The following is a 23,713-nucleotide window of genomic DNA, read 5'->3' on the forward strand; positions in this document are numbered from 1 at the left end:
ATGCAATGGGTATCCCTGTGCTTCGTGGCTCCCTGCCTCTGCCTGTGGCGATGCTGAGCTCCAGCTTGGAACTCGCCATAGAGGTGGGAAGGGGATCCCAGAGCTCAAAGGTTTACAATGGAACAAAGCCGTCTGTTATTTAGGACACTCTCATAGACCTGATGCCTGCACTTGTAAGGGGAGACAGCCCTCCCCCCTGCCCCCCATTGGCAGCTGCAACCGATCCACAGGGAGCACTGTAACAAGCAGGGGCTTGCTGGGAGTCAAAGGGACAATGCTGACCTTTACTCTGCATTGCTTGCTTAAAGGAACTTATTTGTGCTCCCAGAACTTGCTTAGATGGAAGCAGGAAGATGCGGAGGCTCAGGCAGGCTGTGGGGTGGCGTTCATTTCTGCTCAACCTTGCTCTTGGTGTGACTGCTTTGCACAGAGCGAGTTGTGGCTGCTCAATGCCTTTTCCTTGCTGGCACCACGCACTGAGGAGCGGTGAAGGTTTGCTCCTGCAAGAGAGCTGAGAAATCAGTGGTGTTTCTCACCTGTAAGCAAGGGTAGCTTTGAAGAATCCATCACCTAATTCATACAAAGGCTTCTTTTATTACAGCACCCGAATCAGCTTATCTTCCCCTTCGCCCCCCAAAAAACCACAACGAAACAAAACGGTGCAGTACTTTGATAAATGCACTGTAGGAATAACACAGCTGCCCTGGAAAGAAAACACACCGGGCTTTAATGAAACACCTCCTGAGACACCCAAAGCCTTTCCCAACACATTCGCTTGTTCTCTGCGAGTTCCGTAGTCGTTCAATGAGCGCCGAGAAGAAAAATGCCCGAGCTCGAGTGGGCTCAGGACCGAAGCACGGCAACGGGAGCAGAAACTTTGTGCTTGCGCTGCGCCTGCTCGTGTCGCCGGCGGGGGGAGCAGCTGCGGCCCCGGGAGCCGGGAGGGATGGGATGGGCTGCGGTGGGATGGGGTGGGATGCGCCGGAGCCTCGGCTCCCCCTGCAGCCGTCGGTGCTCCATCGCTCGGGTTAACGCCGCATCCCTTCCTGCCGCTCGTTGGGAAACCGCATCCCGGCGGCGGCAGCTCCAGCGGGGACGGCGCGGCGGTGGCACGAGGTGCCGCTCGGAGCGGATGCTAGCAACGCGGGCGCGGAGAGCGCTCCGGGAGCGGCGGGCGATGGCCGTGTAGCGGATCGCCGAGGACGGAGCGTTCGTTGTTCTCCATGCGCAGGCAAGGGGCGCTCGGCGGCCGAGCTCCGCGTCCCGGGAAGGGCTGGAGGCGGCCGGGACGCGCTCCGCGGCTTCGGCAAAGCGGCGGCTCCGGCTCCGCGCCCCGCTCCGCCCCCGCCTCCTCCCCGCGCAACTTCCCAAAGCCGCGGCCCCCCGCCCCGCGGGTGCGCGCACACGCGCGGGCGCGCCGAGCCGAACCCGACCGCGCCGCACCGCGCCCGCAGGGGCCCCGCGCCACCCCGCCGCACATGGGGCGCGCAACCTCCGCGGGCGCGCAGCTGCCCCGCCGCCGTTGAGGGCACCGAGCGCCGGCTGCGCGGGCGCGGGGCGGCCCCCGGGCATGCCCGCACCGCTGGGCGCCGCCTGCCCCGCCGCTGAGCGCCGCCGCGGGCGCGGGGCGGCGCGCACGGATGGAGAGCTGAGGCGGTGAGCCCCGCCGGGACGGGCCGGGCCGGCACCGGGAGACGTGACCATGTGGATACAACGGCTCCCGGGAAGCAGGTAGGGCCGGGCGGTGCGCGCCGCTCCGCGGAACCGGACTTGCAACGCGAACTTGTTCGGGCGGAGAGGCGGCAGCGGGCATCAATCGGTCGCGCCCGGCGACTCGGTGGGAAGCGCTGGGGGAGCCGCCGTTCGCATCCCTTCCAGGCTCCTTCCGTCGCCCCGCTCAATGAGATGTATCGTCTGCTTTTCTTTGCCCGTTTGCCGTTATCCGGCCGCTCCCGGACACGCTGCCCCAGCGCCCGGCTCTGCTCGCGGGGAAGCGAGGGGCCGCGATCCGCGGCCGGGGCACCCAGGGCACGTACGGTGCCCACGACCGGCCGGATGTGTTTTGTAGATGAATCGAGAATTGCAAAGCGGAGGAGACGGAGGCAAAGTGTTATGTAACGCGTTTTCATTACCGCCGCGAAGTCATCGGAGCCGAAATCTTGTTATTTTCGTGGCATTGTGTTTGGAGAGCGCTACTTACTCAGCCCCTGCCCTCTCCTTGCATGGCTGTCCTTAAAGCTGCAGGAATACCGGGTTTTTGTTTATTTTGACCGTCTTTCGGTGGAATGCGTTTAAAGCAGCAGCGTGTGAAGCACGTTAGATGGTGGGGAAAGCAGCGCTGCTGTGCGATGTGCGCCGCTTTCCTTCCCACCCAGCCTAAATTTGTTATTCGAGAAGTCCCATTCGGAACAATTGAGCGTTCGCGTGGGGTGCGGGTCGGGCAGCGCTGCCTCCACGGAGCTCCCGGTGTCTGCAGCTCTCAGCAGCATCGTGCTGTGCTTGCCGGGCATGCAGAGCATCCCACTGCCCCAACACAAGGCTACGGGGGTTGGGATACACAGCACTCCCCTGAGAGTGGGAGCTGGGGGTCCATCCTGGGATGGACACATGGATGGATGGATGGTGGATAGATGGAGGAGCCCTCACCCTCCTGCTGCTCCCGTGGGTCCCGCAGAGCTGGAGCTCAGCAGGGTGCCCCGCTCACTGTTGGGATGGGAGATGCCAAGGCTGCTTCTGCGCAGCCCTTTGGAGTCGCTGGAGGCTTTGGCACTGGGTTTGAGCTTTGGATTTAAAGCCCTGGGAGGTGAAACTTGAGCTCGGATTTTCTTTCTGTGCCGAAGAACCAGGAGAGGCCGTTGGGTTCTGTTTGCACGTCTGTGTTTATCGTCGGTTGTGCTCTGGCTTGTATCAACTATAGGTAGCACTGACCTGGGCACCCACAGCCGTGGGCACGGCGTTCCCATGCCCAACCTCATCCCCATGGCTGTGTCCCCACCGTGGGCTCGGGCAGCGGGTGGGGATGCGCTGCATAGGGAAGGATGGGGAGTCTGCAGCTCCACCGTGACCTCAGGATCTGCTCCTGGGCAAAGCACCCGAGATGCTTTTCAGGGTGCCTCCCAGTTTGGATTTCTTTTGTGGAAGATGAATAGAGCGGTGGAGCCGGAGGGCTGTTTCCAGGGCTGGAGCTGACAGAAGGCTGTAATCTTAGAAATAGAGGACGCCCTCTGCTTTCTTATTTTTGTGAGGAGTTTAGCCGTGGAAATGGGAGCCTGCCGGCTGCTGCTCTGCTCCAATTGCCCGGTGAATTGCTTTGCTGCGTGCCCTGGATCCTCGCTGCCAGCCTGTCCTCCTCACCACCCCGTCAGCCTGCAGTCCCTCCGTGTTTTATTTTTAATAAGAGATAACTTTCCTGCTAACCTTGCCTGCTGCTCCCGCTTCTCTCTAACTCTAATTGCTTCTGGCTTTGTTTCTGACATTTCCCATGCCGTTTCCCCTCATTTTCTCCAAGACAAGCAGAAAAATAGCTCTGAGAGGAGCTGCAGACCTCGCCAGCACCCGCTTTACCCTGCGCTGAATGGCACGGGGAGATGCTGCTGTGTGTGCTGCTCCTTTTAACTCGGATTCCTTCTGCCCCAGGGCAGTGGCAGCTCCGTGACCTTGCAGACTAGCCGTGCTCTCTTAAGCTGAGCAAAGCAGGACCTTGAAACCCACATGCTGAAAATGCTTCTTTCCTTGCTTTCACCTCTGGGAACTTTGCACGGAGCTGCGAGCAGGCTGGGTTCACAGCCTCAGCCTTACAAGCTGAGCTCCGGGTCTGCTCTGCCCACCGGTGGGGATGGCTGGGGGCCGTCTGCTGGCCCTGGAGCTCACCCAGCAGCTGTGTGTGCGTTGGGCTGTGTCAGTGCATGCGTGTGATGGGTGACAGCTCTGCGCCTGCTGACTCTCCTCCCATAGCTACAACTCTCCTATTTTAAACGATAACGCCACGGTTTTCTTACAGCGTTTCGCTCCCGAGTGATTTGCAGCACGAGCAGAAAATATCGTTGGCCGTTTTCTTCCTGCTTGTACAAAGCAACTCATTAAAAGCACACATCCCTCCGTGTTTGTGCCCAGGGAACTTTATGGGCCCGATCGTTCCTGCCAAAGCAAACATCTCCCGTGCGTTCCACTCATCAAGTTCACGCTGTCAGATGTAGATGCAGCCGCACGTCAAAGATGCAAGCCTCGCAGTCTGGGAAGTAATGAGAGCAGCAGGCAGTGGGAGTTAATGGCCTCCACCGAGGAGCCCTTACTCATCCCACAGCCACGCAGGGCTGAGCTGGCTGCTCCCGGGTGCATTGATTGCCACGGAGATCCAGCTGGTGCCACTGGCACTTCGCAGCCACGGTGATGCTGGAATGGACTGCGCTGTTACGCAGCGCTCCGCACCTCCTGACTGTGCCAACACACAGCAGCCTCTTCCCTGGAGCGTGGGTAACTGTGACAGCACCGGGGGCATGGATAGGGCTGAGACGTGGCTCACCCCAAGCTGGGCTCCGTGGGGTTGCAGCAGGGCAAGTTGGGGGGGGGGGGGTTAGGGGGGATGTGTCCGTGTGCCCCCATCAGCTCCCCAAAGGCAGTGCCGGTGTCAGCGCCGGTTGTGCCTCCGTTGTCATGCGGGTCCATGGGATGTGTGAAGCTGCTGCCCATCTGCTCGAGGCGTTCGGATGCTGCAGCCTTGGCTTGCTTTATGTAACAGTCATCTGCCCAAAATAAGGAATCGCTACGTTTTCTTCGGTGCGTAGAGTGTAGACTGAAAGTAGAGCGAGGTGCAGGGCGGCTCTCCGGGCAGCCCCATAGCCTGCTTCTTTCCTGTCCTCATCCAGAAGGGCTCCCAGCATTGCTTCTTTATATTTATAGCTCCGTGTGTGTGTACAGGTTGACAGGGAGCAGGGAGAGCTGCTACACAACAACTCTATAGGGTGTGAATAATCTATGACTCCAGACACGTCTGAGGTTCATTATGAAAATGTATGCATGCTTAAGCCTTTAAAGATAGCTAATAGGGAGAGGACTGTGAGGAGGGATTAAGGCATCGGGATGCTGAGCTGGAGGAGCAGGAGCTGGGGCTGCACTGTGGGGCCGTGTCCATCGCTCTCATTAAGTGCTGGTGATGAGGGATTGGGCTGTGGGGATTCAGGCCCAGTGTGGTTTGGGTTTGGGACCAGAAGCTCTTCCATTGGGAGCTCCTTGCAGCCAAGTGTGTTGGGAGGAGGGGGCAGGCACCAGCCTTGTCACTGCTTTCCCATCCTCCTTCCAAATAGCGGTTGTTCCTTTCTACAGGATGAGCCATTCATCATCGGGATGATTTCTTTTGAATAGCACCCAAATCCGGACCTGAACTGCCTCTTTAAAAATGGAATTAAGGCTGATGTGAATATTTCCTCTGGCTCTTCTTACCGGGACTTGCACCTCCAGACTTTGATAGCTTACATAATTTCCTGTGATGGAGATGTACTTCATCTAATTTCACTTTGAAATACATTGATTAAATCAGAACTGCTGGGAGATTTAAACTGAGCCTCCGTGGCCTGAACTTAACTGTGGGAGGTTTACCTACCTTTATCCTTCAACATTAATTTGGTTTTGCGAGGATTCTTCGTGAAATGAGGTTCTGTCTGGCATGGAGTTGCTGCTGCTCTCTGGTTTTATCAGTTCCAGCCTTAGCAACCCAAAATGAAGCCTCCCTGTGGCATAGAAGTGTGGGCTTGGGTGCTGCTGGTGCCTTGTGCTTTCCCTGCCCCAATCTGGGATATGGGTTATGGGATATGGCTCTCTCCTATCTTTGCTTTCCAAGCTTCAGCCCCAGGACGTGACCCCAAGCACAGGAGGATGCGGCGCTTCCTCAAGTGATTCAGCCTTTCTGGTACCAAGCAATGGCAATAAAAGAAGCAGACATCAGGCTTGGCAGGAGATGGATGCGCAGTTGCATGGAAATCAGCACCTCCAGGCACTGCCTGCCCAAGAGCACGGCCCTGCGCTCCGCTGGCTGCGGGGGAGAGAAAGTGCATGGACTTCAGCTGGGAGAAGCATGAAAATGAAGCTCCTTGCTCGAGGAAGGCTTCATTCTGATGCGAGGAGAGGCAGAGCCCGTGCTGTGAGTTTGCTGCTGGCTCGGGTTGGGATGAGGCAAGCAGCACTGAGCACGGCAAAGCTTTCTTTCTGAGTGGATGGGAGCGTTGCAAATCCCGCAGCGCTCCGGGTTCACTTCTCAACGTAAAGACTGAGTAAAAGCTGCCTCGAGAATAACATGTAGTCAGAGAGTGGGAACATGTTTCTTGCAAGAGAAACACAAGCGTGGACCTTGGAGACGGAACAAGCAGAGCTTGTCAGCGCGCACATGCCCTAATGTGGGAGCAGCCAGGGGAGCCACTGTGTGCATGACCCAGAGCACTGCGAGCAGCCGTGCTCCTTGCAGTGTGCTTTGCAGAGCACTGGTGCAGTCTCACACCGTCATTCTGGCTCTGCATCCGTCCTGCAGCACCCTGGGACGCTCAGGAGGAGATCTCCTTGATAAACGCTCCAGCGGTGCTTTACAGCCCTATAAATAGGGAATGTGAATCGCATAATGGTGGCATCCTGGCTGTACATAAAGCCATTGTGGCTCCGTGTGGGAGAGCTGATGGATTGCTGCTCACAAGACAACACTTAGGGCTCTCGAGAGCTAACAGTGCTAATTTATGTTGTCAGCGGAACGCACAGCGCTGGGATGGCAGAAGGGGCCGGGGGGATCCCCAGGGCTTGTCACTGCATTGGGCTGTCCCTGCATGGCTGCCCCCAGGGACGTGGCCCTCTAATTGCCACCATCCATACGTGACCCCGGCTGCGCTCCTGTGCTGCGATAGCATCTCCCTGCCTCGTCTGCGGGACCGAAGTAATGAAGCGGTAGTTAATTGACATGGATTAGGACATCCACTTAAGTACCCAATGAGACAGCAGTGATTGATGCTTTCTACGTTCCCACCCCCACCTTGTACATCACCGGGCTCCACTTTCTCCCTGCAGAAGCCCAGAGCTTTGGGAGCAGCTCTGCATGCCCTGAGCTCCAGCTGAGCCTGGAGTGGCTTTGCATTAAAGAAAAGAAGCAGTGCAATCTCAGATGTTGGCATGCATCATCTTCCAAAGAGCTCCTGAGAAGAATAAACTCGTTTTCTACAAGTAGTTGCCTTTCATAGGTTTTCTTATTAAGTTTTCCTTGGGAAGATTGAACGTATTATTCATCATTTTGTTTCTTGCTTTTCTAAGAGGCTCTCTACCCTTTTTTTGCATCCTCTCAAGTGAAATATTCAGAATTTCCTCTGCCAAAGTGGCACATTCTCTGGCAAAATCAACATTGCTCATTGTGATGGATGAAGACAGGACCATTTGTTCCAGGAGCTGTGCACGGGATGTGCTGTGCAGGATGGGTTCCCTGTAGGAAGGGATGCAATCCCAGCCCCCTCCCTTCCACCATCTATATACACACCGTTGGCACACGGACGCGGTGCTGGCACCCAGCTCAGTTTGCTGCACTGCACGCTTCTAATTAATCCTTTCTGTCTTCAGGTGTGAATAACTTCTGGCTGAGGTTGCTCTTTTTTGGCGTTGATGCTGAGGGATGAGAGTTTCATCTGCTTTGTTTAATGAAGTGTTTCCCCTGGAGTTCCTCTCCTGCTCCTGTAGGACATCAGCAATGAAGGAGGAACGATGGGGTGACTTGGGGTGGGCATGGCTGGGGCTGGTCCATGGGTAAAGTGGAAAGTAGAGAGGTGGGATGCATTGCAGAGCTTTACCCAAGGGACGAGCAGAGTCTTTTTGTCAGCGCCGATCCGCCAGGCTAGCTCCTCCATCTCCTTTGAAGATAACACTCTTAAGTTTCATCTCCCTTGCAGAAATGAGATGCAGAGCACGGTGCTCTCTGACTCACTGCCAATTATCCCCCAGAGCCGTGTGCCCAACAGCCACACCGTGTCGGCCGGGCACTGCTGGGTGACTCAGCTCCCCTATGGGGCAAAGGGCTGCCAGCTGTGCTGCCCGCAGAGCTGCTCCTCCTTTGGGAAAAGAAATGCTTCGGCTCTAAAAGGGGATTTAAAACCTCTGTATGAAAGGATCAAGAGTCTTTGCCCTGGATTTCGTTCTTGCTTTCTATTTCTATTCCTTTGCTTTCTATTTTGGTTTTAGCTTTTTTTTTCCCTTCAGCCTGTTCCCTATTTCCTGCCCAGCCCCAAGCTTCCCCAGCAGCTGATAGCCCCCGGTGCTCAGCCCTGGCCAGGATTTGCTCCCAGCACATGCCAGGATCCTTTTGCTTTTGCTTCCTCCCAGCTCTCAGGTTGACGTTTCGTACCTTCAAAGCGCGCTTTGCTTCTTCTATTTTTTACTGTATTTCTCGCTCCTTGAAAGCTATCTGTCTGTTTGCTTTGAGCAGTTTGATTTCTCTCATCTTCTCCATTTCTGTAGCAGTTATTGGATCTTTTGAAATCCTCTACCCTTTCCCTTTATTCGTTTCCCTGTACAACTGCTGAGGTTCCATGACAGGAGGCGCATCCATGTGTTCACGGAGCTGCCTGGGACTTCCCATGAGGAGAGCCAGGGCTGGATCTCAGTTACAGCAGTGTGAATTGATAGGGTGAGAGGATAAAGTTGCTCCAGGAAAGGGTCAGGTTGGATTTTAGGAAGTGTTTCTCCTCCAAAGGAGCTGTAATGCTTTGGCACAGGCTGCCTGGGTGGGCGGTGGGGTCACCATCCATAGAGGTGTTCAAGAACCACGGAGATGCGGCACTGATTGGCGGCCATGGTTAGGATGGATTGATGGTTGGGTTTGATGGTCTTAGAGGTCTTTTCCAACCCTAATGATTCTATGAACAGGAATCACACCATCCGTGGGCACAGTGTTGGCAACGCTGCCCAGCTTGATTGCATTTCCCAGCATGAGCTTGTTTGCCCTGGTCATAGGATGGGGATTCAGGGCCCGTTTTCCTTCCTTGGACACCAGAGCTCCTTGGGGGATCATCATTACAAACCACATTAGAAGATACTCTTGACTCAGGTTTTGTCACAGCGAAAGCATTCTCCGTTATGTGGGATATCTCAGCAGGCAGCGCTGTGAACTCCGATGCGCCGTTCCCATGCAGTCCTATTGTGTTCCAGCAGTATAATGAACCCGTTTTAATTATTTTGTTTTAAAACTCGTTAAGCTGCTGCTTAATGCACACTGAGCCGACTTATCTTATTTTTTTAGATCAAAGTGTTTCCCGTGTACGCTGTAATGATGCGCCTGAGCACATTAATTCGGGAAACAAGATAAGCACTCAGTTTCTTTGCGGGGAAGCCATGGCTTGTGGCAGTCCTGAGCCCACTGCTAGGAGCAGTCGGTTGCATCTGAATTGCAGCTCTTGCTGCTGCCCGATACCCAACTCTGGTGCAAAATGCCAAGGGGGGGGGGAAGAGGGAGATAAATGGGAGACAGGTGCAGGTTTGAGCCTGAAAGCCAGCTCTCACAGCCACCCTTTGTGCAGGCGGGACAGACGGCGAGTGTTGCTGCGGGCAGCGCGATGAAATGCCCTTCTGTCGGCCCTGCCATGCTAAATGCATGTAGTGTTCGGCCGCTGCCTGCTGAGTGCTGCTGGCACAGCCCGGGCACTGCGGCTGCCAGGTCAGCCCTGGGTGTGCGTGCACCTCAAGAGAGCTGAGCACCAATGGGGACCTTTCCCTGTGCTGGGTCTGTTGGTGCTGAGCTGAGCGATGGGCACGGAGTGATGCTGAAGCAGCAGGGCTCACCTCTTTGCATGGCTCCAACTCTTGCCAGGGCAGCCGCCCCGTGCACAGGTGCTGTGTGAGCTGTGGCTGGGTGCTTTGTGGAGCAGCAGCAGGTGGATAACGGAGCTCAGGTTTTACGCAGCAATCTGCTGAAGACGTTTCCCTGCCTGAAGGCACGCGCTGCCATCCTGGGCTTCTCCTCCGCCCGCCCCCGGTGCTTTTCAAATCCTATCTGAAATAATCCCACGCGAGCGGGTAAAACAGCCCATAACAGATGCTGTGTCCTTGTCAGAGCAAGTCAGGCTGTGCCGGAGATCTGCGGTGCTGCCTGTTATCCATGCGTGCCGGCGGTGCCGTGCCGGCTGCTCCCAGCACGGGGATACCAGGCAGCCTGCATCCCATCAGCATCCATTAGAATGGACACAGGGATGCTGGGCATCCCACATCCCACCAGCATCCATCACAACGTGCATGGGGATGCTGAACACAGCGCGTCCCATTGGCATTCATTGGAATGCGCGCGGGATGCTGAGCGCTCTGCATCCCACCAGCATCCATGGCAACGTGAATGGGGATGTTGGCCACCCCATGTCCCATCAACATAACCCTAACCCATATCCCATTGGCATCCATTGGGATGTTTGAAAACGGGCTGAGGTTGAAACCTGGGCTGAGGTTGAAACCCAGGCTGAGAGTTTGGCTCTGCTTTGGCACAGGCTGGGTGTGTGGCTGCTGTGGCACAGATCTGCTCATGCCTTTGGAGCGTGCATCAGTTATGCCTGCTCAGACTGTGTGGTTTTTGCTCTTGCTTGTGTGGCTCTGCAAGACCACGCCGCTCCTTGCAGGGTGTTGGCGTGGTCTTGCATTGGAACAGCGTGCATTTGGGTGCAGGCAGCACCTCGGGCTCGACCTTTCCATGTGCTGGAAGGACAGGACCCAAACGTGCGAACAGACGGGGCTGCAGCACTGCTGAGCCAGATCTGCTCCCTGACAGCCTTGGCAGGGGCTGCGCTACAGGATCAGCATATTGGAGATACCGCTGGGTATTAATTATGCCTTCCCCACTCGCCGCTATTCAAATGTTAAAATTATTTATTTGCAGCTGGGTGAGCTGAAGACAGTCATAGGAGTGCTGTGGATGGGAGCAGTCATAGGAGTGCTGTGGATGGGAGCAGCTCTGCTGCTGCCTGGCATTGAGGGAGCACATGGGATGCTAGGGCAGCATGAATCCCCGCAGGGCTGGTCCTGGACAAGCAGGGTTATCTGCTGGTCCCCAGCTTGGCAATGGGTTTGGGCTGCTTCACCCTCTGCCTCATTTTCTGTTGTCATAAATCCTGTCCCTTTGCCCACACAAAGTGTTGTCAGTTTAATTACTTGCAGAGAGAGGGGGGGGGCAAAGGAGCTCAGGAACTGTTTTAATACCACTTCTATTAGTAGGTAATCCAGTTCTGTAACAGGGAGAGGTGGTGATGTGGTGCATTTAATTTACCTGGGTGCTGCTGAGTCGGCTGCTGCACCTAAATACCTGGTCCTGGCGTTCCAGACCTTGGCAGCTGATTTCTCACATTGATGATCACCTTGGAGGAACTCCTGCTCTTGGCAGAGCTGCTGGAGTTGGGTGCACTGTGATGTCTCATGGAGCCATGCAGTGCCCCAGCACAGTGCTGGGATGCCACTCCATGTAGCCCCCCCCAGTCCAACAGCATCATCCATCCCTGCTATCCACACACAGGAGTTTGCTGCTCTCCTCCTCCCAGCCCATCCGAGAGGGGTGTTTGGCCCCAGAATGCAATGGAGATGCTTTATTTCCATGGCAATGGCTTTGTAGCTTTGCAGTGAAGGACGCTGCAGGGATGGTGCAGAAACACGGGGCTGGGAGGAGGCAGCTGTGGCCAAGGACCTGCTGCTTTCCCCTTGCTCCAGCATGAAAGTCAGCCCCGAGGTGCAGCAGCATCTCTCCTTGCAAACCAAGGGAGTTCAGTCTGTTCCCGTGGTGCTCTGAGCTCCCATGTAGGATGCAGAGCCCGCAGGCAGCGGGTGCACCAATGCTCGTGGTTCCCATCACACTGACAGGAGGATGCTGTGCCCAGCCTGGGAGCAGCCAGCATCACCCATCTGAGCCTTCCCATTCGTGCTGGGAATGGTTCTGTCTCTGTTCCACCCGCTGTTTGGAGATGGAAAGCGCTCGGTTCGTAAATCATCAAAACAAGGACATAACCTTGATTCCCTGTGCAATACCAATACGTTACCTAACACGAGGCACGAAATGGAAGAATGGTTCCATTTGTATAATCCTGCATTAAAAATCAGCCTATTCTGCATTTACTGCCTCCTGTGAAGTGTCTCCACAGTCATGGGAGAAAGGGGCTGGTTTTGAAGAGCAAACATCGCCGTGTGAAAGGATGCGAATCAGCACCTCTGCCGCTCTGCCCTATAGAGTCACACTCGAGTGCGTCTTTTGAGGCTCCCCTGAAATGGGTTATTTGCCAACGGTTTGCAAGCTGCTGACAATTTGGATTTTGCAATTTGTCAAAGCCTCTCCGTGGCCCCGATCCTGGTTAATTGCTTTGACAGATGACCAAAGGCAGGGATTTCCAGCACAGCCTGGTGATACAGCTGTTGGATTAACCCGTGTCCCATGGCACCGTGCAACCCCGTTGGCTGTGGGACGGAGAGCTGCAGCACTGCAGAGGGGTTCGTCCCTGCACTGCTGTGCCCTTCCTGTGGGATCCGTGAATGTCATTGGCACCTGGAGAGAAAGGGCAGGAGCACACTTTGCCTTGAGGCTGTGTGAGCTGCTTTGGATCCAGGTTTGCCACACTATTTCACGTGATAAGGAGGGAGATGTGAGAACAGAGGTGGTAATGGCAGAGCAGAGAGAATCTTAGGTGGGAACCAGCATAGCCTCGGTGTTCCCAGGGGGAGCGATGGGCAGAGCCCTGTGGGAGTGAAACCTCTGCTCTGGGCATGACAGCATCACTGGGGCGATGTCACTGAGATGCAAAGCATGGAGAGCTCAGGCCTGTGCAACTCCTCGAGTTAATCTGTTTCTGAAGTGCCTGCCTTCTTCAAAGCAGAGGGCTGCATCCGAGAGGGAAAGGACTTACATATGGGGGGGGCACATCACACAGGGCAGCAGATCTGGCAGGAAATGCCCTCAGTGCCTTCTGCTCGGCTGTCTCCAGCCCCCTGCAAACAGAGATCGCCTCTGCTCAGCAAAGGGGTTGGAACTGAAGGACAGAAAATCCCCTGTGCTGTGGTGGGTGCTCCATGGGATGCATTGGGATGCCCTGGGTTGAGTTGGGATGCCCTGGGTTGAGTTGGGATGCCCTGGGTTGAATTGGGATGCCCTGGGTTGAGTTGGGATGCCCTGGGTTGAATTGGGATGCCTTGGGTTGAATTGGGATGCCCTGGGATGCATTGGGATGCCCTGGGTTGAATTGGGATGCCTTGGGTTGAATTGGGATGCCCTGGGTTGAGTTGGGATGCCCTGGGTTGAATTGGGATGCCCTGGGTTGAGTTGGGATGCCCTGGGTTGAATTGGGATGCCTTGGGTTGAATTGGGATGCCCTGGGATGCATTGGGATGCCCTGGGTTGAATTGGGATGCCTTGGGTTGAGTTGGGATGCCCTGGGATGCTGGAGGTTGCCTGGAACACAATGTTCATGGCCAGGGCTGTGCTGTGGTGTTGGTGTGGGCTGTCACGAGCTCAACTTAAGATGCAAAACGTGCCGGTTTCTCCCCCTCATTTCTTCTGTGCCTCCAACCGAGGGATTTAATCTCACTGGCGGAAATTTATGGCTGATGTCTGAGTTGGCCCTTTCCGAAAGAGCAGGGAGAAAGGGAGGGAAAACAAATGACTAAATATTTACGTGTTTTTCTTTCTACCAGGAAATTAAACCCTGCCTCACGGTCCCTTTTAACTTGCTCTGTCACCACGCTGCTGGAGCGAGGTGGGGGGCTGCTGCTGGGGTCCCACCCCCGTGGTCCCAGAGCATGCAATCACTATAATTACCTGAGCAGTTGCATTGAAATCAGCCAGCAGCTCTTGTATCTGTCAGTAGGGGTGTGTAAATATTTGTAGGAGTTTCTCTTGCTGGCTGAAAATAAGGCCTTCTTACAGCCATTAAAGCCACGGGAGGAGTTGGTTGTGTGTGGGCAGGAAGGTTCCTGGGCAAGAAGGGCAATGAAGGGATTCCATCACTTCAAATCTTCCTGCCTCTCTGCTCTTTTCCTGACTGCATTTCCAAGTTTTCCTGGGCTTCCCCTTTGGTTTGAGAAATAACGCTCCCGTTCTTCCCAACAAGAAAGAGAAAGCCTCAGTTCCCCGTGCCTTCCCCTCCATCCTTTGCAATGGGAAAACTAGTTGGGGGTGGACATGGGCTCGTGGGTAACAAGCATCCCCATTTTGCTCCGTGGGTCCCTGTGCATCCACAGCTGTCGGTGCACTGAGCACTGCCTGCTGTGGCACTGAGGGCACTGCTGTTCCTTGGCCTCTGCTTGGCAGTGCAGCTCGAGTGGCTGGAGGAGGATTTGGTGCCGTTTGATGCATCAGCAAAGAATTGTTCGTCCTCTGAGTCGCGCCGGCAGCCCGCAGAGCAGCGACCTGCAGCTCCTGGGGGGTGAGCAGGGATGCACACACAGCTGTGAGAAGGGCACAGGGGCACAGAGCATCTTGAGTTTCAGCATGCCCATGGAATGGGGCTCTCATGGAGTAGCTTCAGTTGGGGCAGACCCTGCTGCCTGGATTTCCCTGTGTTTTGTCAGCTCTGGCACCTGCAGGACATGGGGTTTAGAGCTTGGGGCAGCGAGCTGCAGTCCCTTTGCCTGCTATGGGGTCAAGGAGAGGGGCTGCTCCCAACAGAGCCCTGGGACCCCCACAGCCTCTGGCACTGCCGCATCCCCAGCGCTGCTCTGCGTGCATCGCCTGCGTTGCCTTGGCGACGGCAACTCCCACACGCTGCTATTTATTCTGAAGGACACTTTCTCTTCTGTTGTTGCAAAGCCCTCCAAAGATTGCATGGTGTGGCACACTCAATCCCAGAGAGGTAACGGGACTCGCAGCTCCCACCCAACAGCCACTTCATGGGGCCGTGCCAGCCCAAGGGGTGCCCAGGAGGATACTCGGGAGGTGCCGGTGCCTCAGTGGCTTTGCTTAGAGCCAGAGTGAGCAGCAAGGAAGAATATTCCTGTATGTGCTTGATATGGTGTTTGTGCTGTGACCCACACGATGCCCAGGGTTGCACGCTGAGTCTGCCCCCAGCTGCAGGGCAGCACTAAAGTGATGCTTGGGTTGGAGCTGAGCCCTGTGAGCTGTGAACTGCTCGGTGCTGCGGTACGTTGAGGCTCTGCCACTGCTGCTGTGACTTGGGAATGTCACCAGCAAACAGGAGCAAATGGAAGAGCGGAGAAACCTTATTTTCTCTGTGACCTTCCAACCCCAAGTACTGGGGAGCGATAGTTTGTCTTTGAGCTTCTCAAAGGCAACAGCAGGGATGTAGCGACAGCTGAGTTTGGGCTGGTTGCGTTTTCCTTCTCCTCCTTTGGCAGTTATTAATAAAAGTGCCTCATTTGCACTGCTTCCTTCCTCGTGGAGGAGCGGGCAGGCAGCGAGGCGTGCTGCTGTGTGTGTGCATGACCAAGCGCCGTGCGCACGCTGCTGGGGGTGCCTGCACCTCTCCTTCCTCACAAGGAGCAATTGCAGCTCAGGTTGAGAGGTTGGCAGAGGCTAAAATGGAGCGTGACGCCCGCTGGAGTGACAGCGTGGCTATGAGTATTGCTAAGGTGAAGCTGTTCTTAATGCTCTCTGGGTACCTGGATGACTGACTCCTCACTTCTCCAAGCCGCTGATGTGCAGCACGTGGGGATGTTCTCTGGTCCAAGATCCACACTGTGGGTCAGCGTGCAGCTCAGCTCCCAAAACCTCAAGCCATAAGTCTGGCTCAGGAGGGCAGATACCCCTGGATCCCTTTCCAAACCTGTGGCACCCAAACCTGGGGGCAAGGTGCCACCAACACAGAGGGCACAGGGATCAGGGATGGCCACCGGGTGCTGCGCTCGGCTCTGCTGCCCTCTGAGAAACACACAATGGATTTGTTGCTGTGTTGTCGTTTTCTTTTTCCACGTCTTGAAATTCTTCCTCCCCCAGCCTGAACTATTTTGGTTCGTGTCGTCTGTTTCTGGCTCTCCCCTTCCTCCTTCTGCACTCTTTCCGTGCGTCGCCTTTTTCCACCCCAAAATAAACTCCGTTATGCTTCGGGAAAATAAAACGAAGTGAAATAAAATAACCAATGAGGGAAATGGATGCTTTGAACAGAGTAAGGCTGAGCCGCAGAGTATCCAGGTCATCTCCATTGGCTTCATTTGCTCACGCACGGAGGGAGTACACAAATTCTTCTGTCAACCAGATGCACATTTTGTAGTGCTACCAATGGCTTTACGGGGCGCAGCGCTGCGGAGGATTAGTCTATTTAGGCATATAAAGCTCTCATTAACTCCTGCTGAGTTCGACAAAAGTCTTTCTTACGTGGAAGCTGAATAAAATGAAGTACAGATTTTTGGGCCTTGGCCTAATGGAAAAAAAAACAGCAAAAAATATCATGTGTTTTCTTACACATGAGCTGACATCGCAGGGGGAGACGTGAGTTGGAGCAGAGCTTTACAAGGCAGGATGCAAGCGGAGAAGAAAGAGAGATCTGACATGAAATAAAGGTGGCACTTTACATCAAAGCAGAGTTTGAAATAATTAACCTGCCATCAGTTCGGCGTGGTTTCCATTTGATCTGCAGCGAGGGCGCAGCTGAACGGCTGCTCATCATTCCCTGCCGAGTTCAGGGCTTTGCTCCTTGCACGCAGCCGGCACGCGTTGGGGCTCGATGCTGCAGCCAGCACTGCGCTGTGCCCAGCCTGAGCTCGGGAAGAGCTAGAGCTGCTTTTGAGTCACGGCGACCTGATTAATGAGAAGTGGGTTACAAATGCTGAAGCGAGCGTACGTCTGCTCCTGTGCTCTAACTCATTGAGCGCCTGGTACAGCTCCCTGCTGGCATTGCTTACCCCGAGCCCTGAAATGAGGGAGGGCTGCATCCCCTGGGTCAGCTCTCCTGGATGGAGGTGGAAGGATGGGAGGACACCCATAGATGCTCTTCTTGTGTGCAGCCTCGGCTTTGATGTCGCTCCTGGTGTCTGTGCCGTCACCGTGTGGGCAGCAGGAAGGGGAGCAGGTGGCCAGAGTGTCCTGCGATGCCATTTGGGGTGGCAGGGAGGTGGCAGCGTCCCGTCCCGTTGCTGGGAGGGTTGGGAATGTCACTGGGTCAGACGTAGCTGGGCTGATGAACGTTGCTCTGCAGCTTGTGGAAGGGGTCGGTCGTGCCGCCCGCGCTCTCCTGCTTTCTAACACGCTCTGTGTCTGCCCGCAGGTCAGGTTGCCCGCTAGGAAGCCATGCTTGGATGTTGATAGCCATGTTCCACCTCGCCATGGACCTTGCCAGCTGCGAGCCCGCTGGGACCCATCTCTCACCACGGTTGGCACAGCGGCACAGACTTCCCCGTGGTGTGCTGTGGAGCACAGGGGGCAGCGAGGAGCCCCGCCGCCCCAGCCCCCCTTGGCCCTGTGCCCCCCGTGCCCGCCGCCCACCCCCCGTCCCCTTGCCCCGAGCCCGGCGACAGCTGCGGGGCCGTGGCTTTGCCCCACGTGATGGACGGCCCACGGCGCTGCCTGAGGTCATCGTTTGGGGCCCCACGGGTGAGGAGGACTCCCTGGAGAGCAGCACGCTGCCCAGCATCTTCACCACCGCCGCCACCACCACCATCACCACCACCACCGCCGCCACCACCGCCGCCACCACCGTGGCCACTGCACCAACCCCCAGCAGCCCAGCTCCCACGCCTGGCATCGAGGAGCCCCACGGCCGTCCCAGCACCTCTGAGCCAGCTGCCGGCCACAGCAGCGGTGGAAAGGACGCACGTCCACCCCGTGGCCTGGGGGACACAGCAGGTACCAAGCAGGCACCGAGCACCGCATTCACCCATCTGCAGGATGGAACTCGGGGTCCTGTGCCGTGGTTCTGGGGATGCTCAAGTTTGGTCCGGTGGTTGGGGTGGTTTGTCTGGTGGTTGGGGTGGTTTGTCTGTTGGTTGGAGTGGTTGGTTGGCCAGTTGGAGTGATTTGTCTGTTGGTTGGGGTGGTTGATCTTCCTGTTGGTGCTGTTTGGCAGTTAGAGTGGTTTGTCCATCAGCTGGGGTGCTTTGTCCATTGGTTGGAGCGGTTGGTCCATCGGTTGGATTGGCTTGTCCATCAGTTGGGGTGCTTTATCCATTGGTCGGAGTGGTTTGTCTTATGGTTGTCATGGTTGGGGTGGTTTTTTTCCTGCAGTCCCAGCTCCTCCATGTGTGCCGGGGCCTCTGGGCTCATCCCTGCTCAGCTCTGGCTCCATCATGAAACAGCCCAGGGTAGTGGTTGTGTTGCCAGGGGTTGAGTGTGGAGCACAGCTGAGTTGAAGCCCATGGTGGAGGCTCACTGGGCTGGGTGGCAAATCAGCATCCAGAGGATCCTGCACCATGGGATCCACACCATGCTGTGGCATGGGCTCCCACTGCCCAGCTCTGAGATAAGGGTGTGATTTCAAATGAGTGCTCGGGGAAAAAAATGGAAGCTCTGAATCATCACTTTCATCTGAGACATTTTCTAGCAGCTTGCTCTATTCTTCCTATTATCAGTATACATCCACAAACCATCTTCCGTAATCAAATTTAGTACAGCACTCAGTTAGTGTAATACTTTCCACCAGCACTATTTGCTGCATGGACATGGATGAGAAAGCAGGTTCCCATTTATTTCAAATTATATTTGTTATTACCAATATTAAACTGTGGGATACTGTTATACAGTTTACAGAACATATTCATTGTGCATTGACTGCTTTTAGCCCACGGTGATTTTCTAGTCAAAATCAAAAGGAATTTTACGATCTAATCTTAATCCTGATGAATTTATCTAGCAAGGAGTGACACCGTGGTTGGTTTATCTCTAACTTAAAGAAGTTATTTATAGCAGTGAAAAGCTCCCAACCTACACAACCTTGGAAAGAACACGTTAGGATCAGCTGGTTTAATTAGCCATGGGGTGTCAATAAGCAATTCACGGTGTGAGTTGTGGTGGAGGCTTTGGGATGGGGTGTGATGTGTTGGTTCCCCTGGCAGATGTGCTGCTTTGTGGACATCACCGTGCTGGCACTGGGCTCTGTCTGTTGGTTGGGATGGGAACTAAAGGCTGCCTTGATCTCAGCCTGTCCACCCTAGACTGAAAAGTGCCAGAGCTCCATGTTTGTTTTCTTGCTATCATTCGTATTAAGCAGCCAGACCACCAGCCCACATTGCTATCAGCTAACACTGCCCAGCCCGCTATGGGATGATGGATCCCACTGCTTCCCCTTGGGCAGGGAATGGCAGGAGGGAGCTGTAGGGCATTGGGAGCATCAGGGTCACCTTCAACCCCCCATCAAGTGACCAGCTGTGCCTTGACAGGGTGTTGGTGTAGCACACACAGAAGCCCATTTCTCTTTCCACTGCTCCTCTCAGTTACATAAGCAGCAGCGGCTGGAAGTGTTTGTTCTCTGCCTGGGAAAACATATGGTTACAAATGAGGATTAGGTAACTTGTTTGTACTCCCTCTTTGCCTCGGCCAACATCACAGGTCGGCCAACATCACAGGAGCTCCCTGTGGATGGGCAGTGTTGGGTGGCCCCAAGGAGGAGCCACGAGCACCCATCCCATGGTTATGATGGCACCGTGGGTGTCATCCCTTTGGCTCCCAGCACAGACAACACAGCAGCGGTTGGTTGGACAAGCAATGCAAGCAATCTCCCTCAGGTCTTCCTCCTCTCACCCCACTCCTGCTTGGTGCAGGGGAATAAAGAAGACAGGAGCCATTTATCTGTGACTCACCGGCAGAAAAACAAGGCTAAAAATTCTCATGGAACAGCAAATATCCTGCTTAGGAGGAGAAAGACAGACAAGTGATTGCTCGTAGCATCCAAAAAGAAAAGAGCAAACTGGTGCGTGCGGCTCTGCTGCTGGTGGGTGTTGTCGTTGCAAGGCTTTCCGTTGTGGTTTTTTCTTTGCAGCAAGTAAACTGACAATCAGGTGTGTTTATCCCGGTGCCACCTATGTCTGCTCAGCGCCTGGCAGGAGTGCTGATGGCAGTCAGATGGGGCCTCAATATGTTCACCCAGGCGTAGTTTATGCTTATGCTTTTCAAAACGGTGCTTCCTTTTTATTTCGGGGGCTGTCACATCCATTTTACAACGGAGCATCTAAGGAGAGATATAATTAAATAGCCAGAGTGCTGGGAGAGGTAAAGGTTGTAGGGCCGCTGTGTGCCCGGCTCAGCTAAAGGGGTGAATCAGGGACTGCTGAAATCTGGGCACTGCTCACGCTTGCTGAGTTGTCTGAAGCTCTTCTGTCTGTATGATTAGGGGGAAAAAAAAAGCCGTCTTTAATTAAACCTTTAAGTGCTTTATAAGGCAGAAGACTTTATGTGCCGTCTGCTGCTCCTAATGGTTATTTGATGGCCGGTATGCGATGGATTTGGCATCATGTGCCGTGAGCAGCGTGCTCAGAGCAGGGCTCGTGCTGGTGGCAGTGGGCAGTGCTGGGGACCCCAGTGTCCATGGGGCTGTGGGTGCTGCCCTGTGCTGTGCTGCTGCCCAGAGTGTGGGGTGGGCACTCTCTGCTCTGCTGGGGGTGAAGCAGGAGAGATGGGAGAGGGGCTGCTGGATGCGCCGAGATAGCATCTGCTAAAGGCTTCAAAGGAATTAATTAAAGATCAAATGTCTTTAAAACTCTGGGCAGCTGGAATGGAGCTGCTGCTTTTGATGTGCTGTGCAGGGTGGGAGCTCGGCCTTTTGGGGCAGCCACGGAGGGGCTGAGTGCCCACCTATAGGTCACAGTGCAGTCCCTGCTGTGCTGCTGGCCGTGCTGCTGCCCAGGGAGGTGATGCAGGGTGCTGAGCTCTGCATGCAGTGCATGATGCTCGATGCTGGCACAGATGGGCGCTCCTCTTCTCCCTTCCTATCTCAGCCGCAGGTGGGAAGCCCATCGATCCTGTGGGATTATTGAGCTTTCAATTCAGATCGCTCCTCAAAACCTAAAATAGCTTCTGCCAAGCTGCAAACAAGGCCACATTTCGTCTTAATTTGTCAGACAGCCCGCTCTGCACGACAGGAGGAGGACTTGTCGGGCACTCAGTAGGGCTGGGCAGAGCCATGGATGGAGAAGATCCATCTCATCCTGGCATTGCTGGGTAAGCATGGCATGTATGTCCCAGCTAACAGCACACATGGCAAGCTGGGGGTCTGCATTCACCTTGTCACAGGGGAGGCACAAGGGCTGCTGCTGTGCTGGGAGCTTCCCAAAGGAGGCTGCATGGCTTTCCTTAAGGATGGAGGAGCTGGGAGGAGGAGGATGGCTCCTAAAGCAAGAAGTGAGCGTGGTGCGAGCTGAGCTCTCTCTGCCTGTTGTTTTCCCCAGGATCAGCAGATGCTGTGTGCGCACCCGCCCTCACCCACGTGTGTCTAAATGAGCCAGGAGCGCTTCTCTTCTGCTCTCAGGAATATTTATTGCTTGGTGTTATTTGCTGTAACACCTGAGAAGATAAGTCCCGGTATCTTTAGCGTAAGCCTCCAGGATCTTCTTTCTTGGCAAGGAGATTTCCAAGCAGCAGCAGCAGTGGGATATTCTTCCCCTTTCAACAGCCCAACCCCAAATAAGCGGGCGGTTTCTAGGAACCTTGGCTTTTTGTTGCTGAAGAGCTGCATTCTAACTTCAGGATTATTGGTGCTCCCCAGGCGGATTCACAGGGATTGCACAGCTGCGGCACTGCACGGCGTCACACAGGGGCTGTGGATGGAGCATTGCGCTCCCTAGGACAGTGAGGACCCCCACGGTCCCCACCCCATGTGGGGACCAACAAGCAGAAGCTGTGCTGTAGGAGTACAGGCATTAGCAGGGCAAACCTAGGGACATTTCCCAGTGCACCAGGTCGTCCCTCATGTTTCTTGTAGATTGGTTTTCATCGAAGCCATTCGGCAGCACTGTGGTTAGCATTAGGGCAAAATCCTGCTGATCCCCCCTGGGAAGAGGCCGTTTGTAACAGTGATTGCTGCAGAACGCTCGTGCTGTGCTCCCCATTGAATGTTTCTGTCCAGCAGCAGGTTTATGGGCTGCGTGAGTCTTTCAGCATCAGATCCCTCCTGCTTTGGCACGGCCTCCAGCTTGCAGCTGAGTTTTGCCTGCTGGAGCTCAGGGAAGGAGCCATCCCAATGCCATTGATGGCTCCTAAGCAGTGAGCGCTCCTTTGCTCCTGCAGGTGTTGAAGGCAGCAGGCTCGAGGCTGCAAAACACAGCGTGAGCACTGCCTGATGTGAGCTGAATGCCGGGCAGTGCTGTGCCTGGTAATACTGGCTCCTGGCTCCTGCATGGGCTTGGATGCTTTCATGGTAGCTGTTGAAATGACCTAGAAGGTTATTTTGGCTGGGGAATAATTCCCACAGGCACCAACTCTGTCTGCGTTTCTACCTTTTCCCCCTGTAAGCTTTTCAGCTGCTCTTTCTCTTGAGCTCATTCCTTTCGTAGCTGGCAGTGTGCTGGGGATGTGCCCTGCTGACCTGAAACGATGCTCTCATTGATTAACGAGAGGCTGCAGGGCCAACCATGCATGTCTAATTGCAATCAAGCATCCCCCCCAGCTCACCCCACACCTCCGCAGCCCTCAGGACCCAATGACCCCATCGTGCCAGTGGGCTCCTCAACCAGCCTGCCCCCATCCAAGCACTCCAGCAGGAATCCCCCATGAAACAGAGCCAAGCCAGCAGAGCACCCATTGACAACCACCTGCAGGAGGGTGCTTCGGTGCTGTATTGCAGCCCTCCTGGCTGGGATGTTGCAGGTAATCGGAGCAGATGTTTGTTTTTTTTCTGCAGCGAACGGTAAGCAGAGATGATACCCTGCAAAACAAAATGAAGCTGTTTCTTCTTCCTTTTTAATTTCATGCAGCTTAGAGGCCCTGATGAGGGTCTTCAAAGAGCTGAGGCTCGTGGCTGTTTTTATTGGGAAAATGAAAAATACGGTCTCCCTAACCAGTGCTGTTGAAATAAAGGCCTTGGGGGATAGAGGTTCTCTTTGTTTTTAATTAAGAGCTTATATCTCCTGCTTGCTGCCATTGCGCACTTCTGCGGGAGCGAGACGTGAGTCTCGAATGGATTTTCACATGGAATTAATTCTGTCGATGCAGAGCTGTCCAGGAGCTGTTGCAAAAGGTGGACAGAAAGGCCAGAATTCGGTGCTTTCATCTTGGTGGCAAATAGATGGTATTTAACATACAAAATAAAAGCCTTAGCGTTTGCTTGCTTTGAGAAGATTGGATTTTTTTTTCCTTCCTCAGCTGGGGGAATTTGGAATCGTGTTTTACGGTCGGATGCAGCTCTCCTGTCTGAACAGACAAGTCCATCCTTGCTGCCCACATGGCTGCTAACGATGGGTGTCCATAAGCTGGTGGGCCTCATTCTGCCTTACAAAGAGCGTAACATCAACCTCCAAGTGCAGGCATTGACCAGTGCCCATGGGGTAGCTGTGGCTGTGAGCTGCAACTGCAGACCCACGCTGGGATATGGCAATGCCAACATGGGGCTGCACAATGAGCAGTCCCAGGTGGGAGCGGTGCTCAGCGGGATGGAAAAACCCAGCAATATTTCAGCATTTCCAAGGGTTCAAAGAGTGCCTTTGAAGAGCTTTCCCTCCTGGCATGCGACACATTAAATTCTGCTGCACTTGCAGAAGCGCGGGGGTTTGGACACACTTTCAATTCCATTAAATACTTCTCCTGTAATTACCCTCGAGTTAAATGGTCACTGCGTCAAATTTACTAGTAAAAGCCTTGTAACAG

The 23,713-nt window shown here is 54.8% G+C and overlaps 1 protein-coding gene across 2 annotated transcripts in view; it reads left to right on the forward strand.

Moving 5' to 3' along the window:
* Window positions 1–652: 652 nt before the first annotated feature.
* AJAP1 (adherens junctions associated protein 1) overlaps window positions 653–23,713 on the forward strand; it is a 37,231-nt gene continuing 14,170 nt past the window's right edge. The window contains exons 1-2 of one of the 2 annotated variants that reach the window (XM_072354354.1): window positions 653–1,231; window positions 17,190–17,767. In XM_072354354.1, the coding sequence (XP_072210455.1) occupies window positions 1,224–1,231; window positions 17,190–17,767 (586 nt within the window). In that variant the 5' untranslated portion in view covers window positions 653–1,223. Of the gene's footprint in view, window positions 1,232–1,575; window positions 1,732–17,189; window positions 17,768–23,713 lie in introns of those variants that run through there. The other variant, XM_072354353.1, reaches the window with a different exon arrangement.

The sequence above is a fragment of the Excalfactoria chinensis genome, chromosome 20 (assembly GCF_039878825.1).
Source record: "Excalfactoria chinensis isolate bCotChi1 chromosome 20, bCotChi1.hap2, whole genome shotgun sequence".
NCBI lineage: Eukaryota > Metazoa > Chordata > Aves > Galliformes > Phasianidae > Excalfactoria > Excalfactoria chinensis.